Consider the following 13,065-nt stretch of genomic DNA (forward strand, 5'->3'; position numbering starts at 1 on the left):
GGGGGAAAAGGAGGCCCTCAGTCGAGAGCAGAGATATTCCTGTCGTGTCTCCCAGGCCGGGCCTCGGGGACTCAGTGCCCTGCAGCAGCCCGGCCCCAGGCGAGGACACGCAGCGTGGCCCACCCAAGCAGGAGGGGCACTGTGCTTGAGAAATCCCATCCCCGATGGGGGCAAGAGGGGCTGGTGGGGTTGAGTGAACCTATAAATGCCCACAGAAATATGCCTGCATTCATTCAAGTGATACAAGCAACAGTAGCAGGCTATTTAACAAAATTTCAATTTTCAGTGGAAATTTTGCCATTCCTTTCCACTTGTCCCCTGCACTCTGAGACAGGCTTAGGCTCTCTCACACCTGCAACTCTGAAGCAATAGTTGTGAAGTAATTTTACTTTGCTGCAAGTGTCCTCGCTCCCCGTGTCACTGTGTCTGTCCTCTCTTAACACAGTCGGATATCTACCTGGATCTCTACCTGAGTTCCTTTCTCCTCCTCCTCAGATCCTGAGATAAAGGACAAGTGAAGACACATGACCAGAAAAGGCACTGTGGACTTGACCGAAATCCACAGTGAACCCCTAGGTGAGTGCTGCCCACCCCTTACCTTCGATTCTCAAGGTTCTGCCCAGGGTGACATCCAGCCCAGAGTGGTGGCCCAATTAAAAGCTATGTGGCTTGGGCACGGGGACAGGTGCAGGAGCTGGTTCCAGGGCCAGGCCCCTCCCCACGTCTGCTCCCCTCTCCCCCGAAGCCCCGCTGCCAAGCACTCAGGCTCGGTGATCTGATGTCCTTCTCTTCTACTCTACTCCAAACCCTTTTCCTTTTCCTTTTTTCCCTAATTAACCCCAGCTGGAGTGATTTTACAATCGCAGTATCTAAAAAATTTCCTGCAACCGAAAATGAGGTCTCCAGATATCAATGCCCATATGCTGGCTCCTAAAGAGAGCTGCTGGCTAGGGGGACCCTCACCAACACTCACGGGGCATCAGACATGTTCCAGGGTCGGCCACCCCCAACAAGAGTTTGCTGTGTCCCATATGCCCGCACAGCATCCCTGATCTCAAATATATAGTTGGCCCACTTATCGGTTATTAAGAAGCAAAAATACAAAATTGCTCGTGTTTCTTACTAAATTTATCTATGAAGTGGAAAAGAGAATTGTAATAGAAAAGAACAATTTTGACCCCATGTTAGGTCTGTTCCTTTGGCTTTAACCCTGTGCCCTGTTTTCTAGGCTCAGACTTGCTATCTCTGCACCATTTGTAAAAGAAAGTTGCCTTTAGACTGAAATATCCAGGACAGCCTCTTCTCCTGGCCGTGATCTTGAAGGATGCTAACTTATCTGCACTTACGTAGAGATGGCAAGTTGCAAAATAGAGAATAACTTTGTTTTATTTTTGGAGGTTTTACAGGGGCAACATGATTTGATCCACATAGACAGCTGCAAGAACAGCGGATTCAAAGGACAAGCAATTCATACAACAAGAAGTTTCCAACAACCAACTGCAGCCCCGCACCTTTTTAGTATAAAAGGAGACTCAATTCTGACTTGGGGAAGATGGTTCTCCAGGACATCAGTCTGCCATCTTCTGGGTCTGCCAGCTTTGCAAATAAAGTCACTATTCCTTGCTCCAACACCTCATCTCCCAGTTTATTGGCCTGTCATTTGGTGAGCAGAATGAGTTTGGACTCGGTAACAAAATGACTGCTTTGGAGGTAGTATGTCTCCACTCTTTCCTCGTTTCCAATATGTTACATGCACATTATTTATGATCTAGTGCAAATAATTCATCAAAGACAACCACAAAAAAACCTATACTCACCCAGCTATCAACACTGAAGTCAAAACCTGTCAATTTTATATGCTGTTTAAAAACACAACGGAAAAACCTAACATAGAGGGTCGATTCCACGGAAATAAAATTATTTCTACTCCTTCAAAACTTTTTCTTTTCTTTTCTATTTTATTTTGTTTTGCTCATTGAAAAGAAAATAAATTCAAATCATTTTATTTGACGTATTTTTGTTATAGCTGCATACTTTAAATACTACAAAAAGACTTAAATTGCAATAAAAAATTGTTCATATATTAGTATAAAGATATATACACAATCAATGGGGATAAGGAAAGGAATGGACATTTACTAAAAATCCACTGCAATCCAGTCTTTTACAAGCATATCATGGAATATAAGCTCTATTATCCAGGGAGCCTCACCCACATTCTCACTACTGAGTCCCTTAGTAATCAACCACTAAGTCACCAGCATAGAACCATGTGATCAGTATTTTAGGAATAAATGAGGGAATTAGCTCATTCAATTCTAAAACAAAAACCCTAAAATAAATACTGAACTTATTTACAGATAAAGAAATTTGTCCCCAAAAACGTAAAGTTTCTTCCTCAAGGTCACAAAGCTAATAACTGGTAAAGGTAAGATTTGAACTAATCTGCCTGATTCTAAAAACTAAGTTGGAAATCCCATTCGACTGGGGAGTGTCCAGCTGCACAGCCTATCACCCTATCTTTGTTCAGAGCTGGCCTTAGACAGCCTGAGACAGCACCCCATTTCTGTGGAACTCGAGGGCAATGATAACAATAAGGATTTTATATCCAGCAGTTTCTTATGTCTCATATATATAAAGTGTCAGCAGGTCAGCAGAAAATCTCTGGGAAACATGAGTGGGTCCAGACCTTTTTGCTGATTAGAAACTCAATCTATCAGGATAGAGTGACCTTCCCATGAGAGGCCACATGGACATAAACTAAAGGCAGCTGAACAATGGAAACTAGCAAGACCCCGGAATTCAAGCAAGGTTCCCTGCCATCCCCCACCCAGTTGCCTCTTCATCCGCGTGGACATGAAGACAGAAGACCCGGGTTTTTGTCCAAGTTACACTATCATGGATTCTCACCCATAAAAAGGTACGAGTCTATGCTGTCGTAAGTCCTTTCCAACTCAAATATGATGAAACCAATATCTCAGCAGAATATCTATATCTCCACTTCCCCTCTTCTAATAGGAGACTATTTCTGTGGACACAAAGCAGAAATCCAATTTAAAAAACCATGCAAGAAGCCAGGCGAATTTCTGCTTAAGAGACTTTGCTCTCACGCTCAGTGAATGTAATCTCAGAAAAAGTGGTCCTTCTCCCTCAGCAAATGGGAGGTAGCCTGATTGTGTGTGTGTGTGTGTGTGTGTGTGTGTGTGTGTGTGTGTGTGTGTGTGTGTGTGTGTGTGTGTAAATCAAATATAATCATGTCTGGGACGTGTACAGATTATTTTTAATTTCACTGTAATTTCATGGGGATGAGCCAACATTTAAACTAATTTGAATATAGTGTTCTGAGACAAACTCAGACTCTTTTGGTGGAGGAGGTGAAAGGGGAGAGTAAAGGAGGAAAGAGGTAAATGAAGCAAAGAAGTAAGAATACTGCTAGGGAAAGGCAAGACGTTAATTTTGTTCCTCATTGCATCACATACAAATTAGGGACTGGCTTTCCCCCGATGTCTTATCGAGCACTGATTTGCAGAAGAAGAGGCGACAGCCCATTTCTCACTGAGATTGTGACTGTACGTGGCATCTTATAGACATAAATCATTTACCCTGAGCAAACACTCTAGCAGCAGGCTGTAATTCTCCTGTTTTGAGAGACAAGAAAACAGGAGTTCAAAGCGGGTAGATAACTTGACAAAAGTCAGAGGACCAGTAAACAAGAGAGGATGAATTCAAACTCAGATCTGAATGCAGAGTCTCATCTTCCCACTCCCAGGGCTGGAAAATCCTTAACACACAGTCTCCCCAGCTCCCCTGCAGTGTTCCTGGCGCCAAGCATTTCCCATGGTAATGGTCTCCAGTTCTCACAGACACAGCGCTCTGTGCAGCCAATGACCTTGATCAGACCTTGATCATCTACCTGCCACGCCCACCAGGCTTCACCATACAGGCAGGAAAGCTGGCTTTCAAGTGCAGAAAAAGCCACCCTTGGTCTAACCTGAGCTCTTCTGCAGCTTCTCCAGCCTAAAGGCAGCCATGAATGTGCTCACAGTTTGTACGTGAGCCACACTACCTCTCTCCATCTGTGTCCCCACCTAAACTACTTAGCTATGAACATTTTGAGAATCTTGGAAACAAATTTTTAAAAACAGAAAAGAAAGAATTCTGGAATAAGTACTTAATACTTACAATTTTAAATGACAAGTTACAAAGTAAGTATTGACAAACCGAATCTTCCTTTCTAAATGTCAGTTTTAAGCATTTAAAAATATAATAGCAAAAAATTCTCACTTACAAAATTAACTAAAACATAAACAATAATCTGGAATAAATTCAAAAATTATGCCCATATGCTAAATGGAGAAACTTCAGGACTATACTGAGGGTTAAAGTAAGAGGTATGAATGTAGAGACATAAACATATTGCATGGAGAAAAGCAGTTTTGTAAAGATGTAAGTTCTCCTAAGAATAATTCAAAACTTACTAAAATATCCCATGAAAATTCCAATCAGATTTTTTTTAACTTGAACAAAATATTTTGGAATTCTTCAGGAATAATAAAGTCATAATACTTGACAAGAAAATTTGGGATGGAAGAAAAGAATCAAAAAAAATCAGACTGCCAGTTATTAAATAAATTTTTACAATATGTAAGATATGGTGCTGGAGTAAGGAAAGGAGATTGACAGAAGGGAACCATGAACTCAAAAAGAGACTCTAGTGTATGTAAGTATTTTGTACAGGTGGGATTTCAAATCAAAGAAAAAATTATGAATTCGATAATTCTCCTGGGACAGAGAATCACCTGGAAAGAATAAATTCCATTCCTGTCATAATGACCACAAGATAAATTGCAGATAGTGATGTAAATATTAAAAAGTACTAGTAACAGCAAATACAACTCTTTGCTCTTATTAACTCAACTTCTCCTCATTATAACATGTACTATTATAATCTCCATCTTAGAGATTATAAAAACCTACAGAAGAGATTTATTCCATTATAAGAGAGTATTTCTAAGAATAATGTCAAAGATAAAGCCCATAAGGAAGACATTTACTATCCTAAGAATAGTTTGAGCCACAACAAAAATCAAAAAACTTCCTGAACAAAATGAAAGGAAAGAAATGACAAGAAAAAGCTCTGTGATACATGTTGATGAATTCACGAAGTTAATTTTCATAACATACAAAAAGCTGTCACAAAGCAACAAGAAGCTCCCTCACTTAAATGTGGGCAAAGGACAAAAGGAATCATTCATTTTAAAAAAGTCAAATGGCTAATGAGTGAAAAATGCTAAAAACTTCACTGGTCATCAAATGCAAACAAAAACAATGAAAAAGCACTTTTGCTTATCATATTGGCAAATATTTTTAAGATATTCTAGCTAGTGTCCATCTGTGGGAGAACAAATCATGAGCGACATTTTCAGGGGATAACATATCAATGGATTTGTAAGCTCTGAAATACGTACATACACACTGACTCAACTCCTCTTCTAGGAATCGTTTCCTTTAGGAAAAAAAAATCAGTCCAAAAAGATGTACCCATCAGGGCATTTACACAGCACTGTATACAAAGGTGGGAAGAAAAACTGAAGTGAAATCATATCCAGCGATAGAGAATTGGTTACATAAGTAATTGTGCATTTTTTCATTCCCCAATGGAGAAGGAATTTCTAGTCACTTGAAAGGAGTCTGTGATGAATGTAAATGTCACATCCAGGGACTAAATTTCCAGAAGCCTTAACTAAAGGAATACACATACAAGATCACAGGAATGTCTGTACAAGAAGGATGCAACTCAAACATTCTTTCTGACAGTGGAAAATGGAGAAAACTTAACTGTCCACCATCAAGACAATGATGCGGTAAATCAAGGCGAGCTGCGGGCACTGAGGGAGCCGGCGTTTCGCCGTGGTCCAGGGCCTTGTCCACAGCACTCTCCCACCAAATGTGTCCGTGGACAAGAGACAACACCCGCACATCAGGAGACCCCTCCAATCTATCTGAAAGGGCCGGGTGAGTCTGGAGTGGGAGGACGTCCATGATATACCCCTGAGTGAATAAAGCGAGCTGCAGAAAAACATATAGTATGGTCTCATTTTTAAATAAAGCATATATACACACACCTATACATTGATTTCTCATATGTGTATATATATGTATCTCATAGGCATAAATGTCATGAAATATATATACCAAATTTTCAACAGCTTTTACTCCCAGGAAATAATGGGAAGGGAGTTAGGGGCCTTCCTGTACCACCACAGTTCTCTTTTCAGTATTTCAGTTAAGTATACTTGGAATTTAAAAGTTTATTTAAGTCCGAAGTAAAATGGACGATGCCTCCATAAGACAGAATGCTACACTGGTCTTTAAAAATCATGCCAGGGGAGATAGAATATTGTAGAAAAACATGTAATAAGCGGAATGGAAAATGGAGGTCTCTGAACAGTAAACAGAGACAGAGTGCTCACTGGTTTTTATGACAGAGATGATACACACTAACGAAAAGAACAGAAAATAAATGTTAAATTGTTAATTATTATCTCTGAGTAGAGGGAACATGATAGAATCTTTTGCCCCTTTTTTCAGACATATTATATTAAATGCACATTATTTTTCATCTGAAAAAAAGCATTTTTAGACGTGTAGTACCACGCAGTGGGGAATAATACATGAATACTTACAGAAACAAGTAACTAGGAGACACCGCAGCAGTGCCACACAATGTAAAACGGGCAATCCTGATTGACACCGCTCAGTTACATAAGGATCCACAAAGTGAGAGCACCTGCTGTAAAAGGGCGTGGCCCCCTTCGGTTTGTCAGTTGTGTCTTCAGGGCTGAGGAATTTCTGAGCACGGCCAGTGTCAGTTCCGGTGTCTGGATGGATGCTACTGGAGGTGAGGGCACCTGCAAGCAGAAAGGAAGAACAGAAACCATCCTCTGCATTTTATGTCTTCTTTCTTTGTTACTTTAAAAGACAGGCATAAATAAGATAAACTGTGTATCTCCCCCACTGATATTTCATTAATGAGACCGTTTTTAAAGGCTTCAGAGATTATATTCTGTCTATAACTGTCTTTTCAACCAAGCATCATATTTATTAAATGTTAATTGACTCAGTTAATTAACTCCCTGTTGAAACATTCAAGTAAAGAACATGAAAGGCCTTACGTAAAAGAACCACACCTGCAGTGACTAGCTCAGCTGTCTTGACGGCAATGCAGTCAGCCCCCACCATCCCGTGGCCCTGAGCTCCTGATGCTGGTAAGAGAGCACGCTGCCGACTCAGATGGAGAGATACTGTGAAAGCATTTTTTGAACTCTACAGTACTGACAAAACATAACTGAGAAATCCCAGGCTCCTTTGAAGCTGTCATTTTCGGTTTCTGGCCAACCCCAGTCAATGAGCAGAACCACCCCATTCCCGAGTCATAGGACTCACGTGGGAAGAAATTTTGTAGAAATTTCCAGGTACAGAATGTAACCAACTATATGTAGAACTCTGACAAAAGAAAAGAAGAAATACTCTGATGTTGAAGACACTCAAAATATTCTCCTTAGCCTTAGTAGCTGGAAAGGCTGGGCTTCTCCTCAGCCACTTATTTATTTCACAGCCAGTGAGCATCTCCCACAAACCCTGCTTCCCTGTGTCTGCTGGGAGCCTCAGGCACACTCTTGCTGTCGATCATATAAGTCACAGGGCAGACGCGTGTCTCTCATGCCTGCCACCCTCACACAGGCTCGCCTCCTAGCCTCACTGTCTGAAATTGGCCCCATTTTCTCACCTGTTTATTTGGTATCTGTTCTTCTGTAAGCTGCCTGAAATGCTTTTTGGAACAAGTCAGAAGAATAAGTGGGTAGAGAAATGGACAGTTGGACAGGTGAGAGGTGGGCAGTCAGACAGAGAGACTCCAAGAAAAGGGGAACAAAGAAAATTCCCTATGCAGAACCCTCTTCTAGTCAGGGAAGAAAACCGCCACGGAGACGTGTGAAGAGCTAGGTGGCTTAGGGCTGTTTCCTGGATTCCATGAAAAGTCCCACCAAGAGAGAGGGTAGAACTATAAATAATAAAAGAAAAAAGCATGCATGCTTGAAAAATATATCTATAATATGTACTTTCTAAAGAATAGATTCAAATCAGCAGGGCCCAATTACACAATCCTTGGGTATTTACAGAAATGAGAATCCCATCTCCAAACCACAAGGCATCCCTTTGGAGCACTGAGTGTCTACACGGGGCTGTTATAAAGCCTTCACCACAAAAGCTATGCTCTCCTGCACTTACGAGGAACGAGCAGCTGTGCTCGGGCTGCCCACGCGCATCATTTGCACACTACAGCACCTCTAAGGGGGAGGGACCCATAGCGAGCCCCATCTCTGCAGGACAGAAAACAAGCCCAGGAGAGGCTAAGCCAACCTACCAGTTCTCCATCTCACAGGACTGGTCATTCCAGAGCAGGACTCGAACTCGGACCCACGTTTGTAATCACGGTACTACCGTGCTTTTTGTGCTTTTTGTGTGTATAATACATTTGTTTCTGGCATGAAAGTATATTTAATAAATGATCGGTTGTCCTGTCTATCTCATTTGCTCACAATCAATCTTTATAGTGTTGAATTGTACTCTTTTTCCGTGGAGAAAGAAACGGAATGATCGGGTGTTAGAATGAGGTGGGGCTCCATTCTTTATCTGTTACCTCATCTCATCCAAGTCCCCAACCAGGGAGAAGGAGCAAATATTTTCTTCATCTTTTAAAGAGAGGGCTCCACTGATGGTGACTTAACTCCAAAACCAAGTCTGGGGAAAGGGCACATTCAGCAGCCAGAGCATTATCACCTGTAGGAAGGCAAAAACAGCTCACGGGAGGGCTCAGGGTGTCACCCTGATTTAATTTCAATCGATAAAACAATAATGCACTCTAAAACTACTAGCATGCAATGGATTGGCTCTTTCTTGACATCTAGCAAGTTTCCACAGCCCACATGTAAAATTATCGTGAACCAGTGAAAGGAAGTGTCTACAGACAAGAAAAATCAATGCCACAGGTAAACTGAAACCCAGGCTGGAGGAAAGGAAGAGAAAGGGCATAGTAAAGAAGTGGGGAAAGGCTGGGGAAAAAAATCATCACACGGACTCTCAAGCATCATCCAACAAGCATATAATCATTCGAGAGAGAGAGTTACTGAGGTCCTATTCTGTGCAAGTTTGTAGAGCGGGTGAAGCAAGAGCGCAGCGACCATGGTGGCAGCAAGTGGCGGGGCTCAAATACACTTCTGATCCCGGTACCTGGCACACTTGTCCTCAGTATAAAGGCAAAAAAAAAAAGTAAAATAACTCTGTAAACTCAAAGCATTGTTAAAAAAAAATTAAACAAAACCTAAATACAAGGACAGACAAACCACGCACATTGCTGGATCAGATGACAGCGCTCTTGGAATGGCAGTGCTCCCCAGAACGATCCGTATATTCAACGTGGCCTCGATCACAATCCCTGCGGTCTCCTCTGCAGAAACTGACTATCTGCTGCTACAATTCATATGGGAATTCGAGGGTCTCAGTAACCAGAACGTACTTGAAAAAGAAGAACAATGTGAGAGGACTTGTAATTCTCATTTTCAAACCTAACATCTGTATGTCTAGGTGAGATTAGAGGCCATTGTGAAGTTTTTACTGTGTATATCCGTATTTTCTAAATTCTCTACAATGAATATAACTGTTACAATAAGAAAAATAAAAAGTAAGGTATCTTTTAAAATATGCACACCGATTCATTCATTGGGAAAAAAATATTTTAACTATAAAGAGGTAACCAAATATCTAGTGAAAAAGGACTACTTAAAAACAAGTGTGTATTTACATTTTACATAAATTGAAAATTGAAAAGCACAAACACATCAAGTTTCTATGGAGATCGATGCAACATATTAATACTTATTTTCAAAAATTCTAATTGAACAATGAAAACTCAAGAAAGGGAAAATCGCGATTGACAGCCAACTGCAAACACATGGAGAGCAAAGGCCTAGAAATCACAGTTCCTTTAACTCTGATACTAACACAATAGAAGAGGAAATTCCTCCCTGTGGGGAGAGTGGAATCCCATGCGTAAGACAGGATACACAGTACAAACTGCACTAGAATCTGGGGTGATTTTCTTAGAAGAATTCTAAAGTTACAACATTGCTGAAAAACTATAAAAACACTGAAAGACAGATTAAAACACACAGTCATATATATTATATAGAAACATATGAAGTCTGCTCCCATGTTGCATAGAAATACAAACATATTTGTTCATTTATGGGCACTGAATATTTTATCCCAGGTAGAATATTTCAACTAAAACAAATAATCAATAATACACACCTCTTGTCAAATCTACTTGATAAGGTACTCTGCTATGTAACCATAATGTGTCTAAGATAGATATAAAATTAGTGAAAAAGATCTTTGTATGTTTCTTGAACTCTTCTCAAAATTCCAAGCTTAATTTTAAAATAGATCTGAGCAGTATTTCTATATTAACTTTTCCCTCGTGAAATGAACAGCACAGTCTGTTGTTAAAATTCTGTCCTTACAATGATTCACGAGCACTGTATCCTAACAAAATTGCTGGAAAGCAAGGCACTATCCAGACACTGTGACCAAACAAATGAAACACAAGGAAGACAGTGAGCCTCTTCTGGAGGGCTTACCGTCTTTGTCAACTCTGGGGTTTTTATTTGATTGGTTTGATTGGGTAGCAAAATAAAATCAATCAAGTACTTTCTTCTTTAAGCATTCTGTAAGTCATGACTCTGTTGTTAGTGTCATGAGAAGGAAAGACTAAAGCAAGACTTCAGTAGGTCAATTAGCAACAGCCATCAATGGGGAGTGAGTAATAAAGAAGTTAACTGATAGCAATGCTTCTGCCTACATGAGACCTAAAATAAACCTACACTGATCTCTTTAAGGAAAATGAGGAGATGAGGCCCCAATGAGAAAAACAAAAACTAAAAAGAAATCAAAAAAGTAAAGATTTTTCATTAACGATTCCAGGAAGGAGTGGAGCATGGTGGTGAAGAGCACAGATGCTGGGGACAAACATGAGGGTCTGAACTCCCACAGCACTGGGTAGCTTTGACACTGATAAGTCAGTGAAATTTTCTGCATCCCAGTCTCCTATCCATAGACTGGGGACAATAACAGCACCCGTCTCCTAGAACGGTCCTAATAATTAAGTTATTTTATATATAAAAGGTTAAATAAAATACCTCAGATATTAAATATTACCCCAAAAGGACAAGGAAAAAGAAAACAGAGATAAATTGGAGTTCATCAAATTTTAAAACTTTGCTTCAAAGGACACCATCCAGAAAGTGAAAAAACAACACACAGCAGAAATTTTTTCAAATCATTTATCTGATAAGGAATTTGTATCTACCAAAAAAAAAAAAAAAAAAAAAAAAAAAACAAAAACAAAAAGAACCTCCTACTACAGAACAATAAAAAGGCAACTCAATTAAAAAATGAATAGAGGATCTGAAAAAAATTTATCAAGGAAAATATACAAATGACCAATAAGCACAACGAAACGATGTTCAATATCATTAGCTGTAAGGGAAATCAAGTTAAAACCACTAGGAGAAACCGCTTCACACTCACTACAATAGGTTATAATCAAAAAAAGTGTAACGAGCACTAATGAGGACACAGAAGATGCAGAGGTCGCAGCCGTTGCTGGTGAGGATGTAACACAGCCTGGCTACTTTGCAAAAACGCCTGGCAGGTCCTTAGTGAGTTGAACATTTGGTTTCTGAATAAAAAGGCAATTTTGCTTCCTGGGCACACACGTAAGAGAATTGAAAACAAATGTTCACATAAAAACTCCTACAGGAATATTCACGGTGCCATTACTCATCACAGCCAAAAAGCAGAAACAACACAAATGCCTATCACGTGATGAATGGGTAAACAGAGGGGCCCAGCCATACAGAGGAATATTATTCAGCAATAGCAAAGCATAGAGTACTGACCCAGGCCACAAAGTGGACAAATATTGAAAACGTTACTCAGTGTGAAAGAAGTCAGTCACAATAGATGCTTCCACTTACATGAAGTAACTCGATTTACATGAAATTTCCAGCAGATGCAAACCCACAGAGAGAGAAAAGTGGCTCCATGGGGCTGTGAGAGGATGGGGAAGATGGGGATGTCTGCTTATGCATAAGGAGCTTCCTGTTGGGGGGATGAAAATGTTCTAAGATTGAATGGGATGCACAATTCTGGGCATAGAGTAAAAACCACTGTACATTTTAAGGGGTGAATTGTTATTAAAACTGTTAAGAACGAGAGCACCTCGGGCCAGTACCTTCCCATAGTAAATGCAAATTGCTAAATTTTATTACAGGAAGAAGAAACTGCCCTCAGCATGAAAGCAGGAGTTCAGCAAATGTGAGTTAACCGAAATTGGACAAGAGCATTTCACTTGAAACAGTTGCTGAGTGTACACAAAATATTAAGACATGACAAGGAAAATCAGTTTGACATCACGAAGAAGCATTCTGCTTCAAATGCAGATCAAGGATTCGGCAAGCCCAGCTGCTAGAAATGACCAGAGAAGAAACCTGGCTCTTTAAACAAGCACCAGAGCCAACAAGGAATTACTGGTGAGGAAAGCAGGCGGCCGAAAATCTGGAACAGTTTGTTACAAATAATTTCTCCACTGAAAATTCAAAAAAAAATGAAAGTGATGTAATACTGTGTTGACCTCACTTGAATGGGATTCCTCCGGTTCTCAACAGTTTTGTAACCCCGAATGAGAGACTCAGGAGAATCAGAATGGCTCCTGGGAGTCCCCAAATGACTGCCCACCAGCACGCTGACCACCATCACATCTGCCAGGGTGGAATTGCAGAGAAGAGACCAACTCCTGAAAGGCACAGGAAATATTGACAAGGGAAAAAAAGGCTGATATCATTCTTGGGACAGAGGCCATGAGAGCAGAGGCCAGAAGGCTGCAGGTGAACTGCAGTGGCCATGGGGCAGGAAGGGACCACGGGGGAGCAGATCTCAATTCTC

The 13,065-nt window shown here is 40.6% G+C and overlaps 1 protein-coding gene across 46 annotated transcripts in view; it reads right to left on the reverse strand.

The window, feature by feature from the left end:
* LOC141577670 (trafficking protein particle complex subunit 9-like) overlaps positions 1 to 13,065 on the reverse strand; it is a 90,529-nt gene that overhangs the window by 29,130 nt on the left and 48,334 nt on the right. For 27 of the 46 annotated variants that reach the window (XM_074363275.1, XM_074363257.1, XM_074363256.1 and 24 more), the window contains one exon: positions 6,791 to 6,911. In XM_074363275.1, the coding sequence (XP_074219376.1) occupies positions 6,791 to 6,911 (121 nt within the window). Of the gene's footprint in view, positions 1 to 6; positions 6,070 to 6,686; positions 6,912 to 7,446; positions 7,507 to 8,701; positions 8,842 to 9,411; positions 9,577 to 13,065 lie in introns of those variants that run through there. The other 19 variants (XM_074363278.1, XM_074363282.1, XM_074363281.1 and 16 more) reach the window with 8 other exon arrangements.

This window comes from Camelus bactrianus, chromosome 5, assembly GCF_048773025.1.
Source record: "Camelus bactrianus isolate YW-2024 breed Bactrian camel chromosome 5, ASM4877302v1, whole genome shotgun sequence".
Lineage (NCBI taxonomy): Eukaryota > Metazoa > Chordata > Mammalia > Artiodactyla > Camelidae > Camelus > Camelus bactrianus.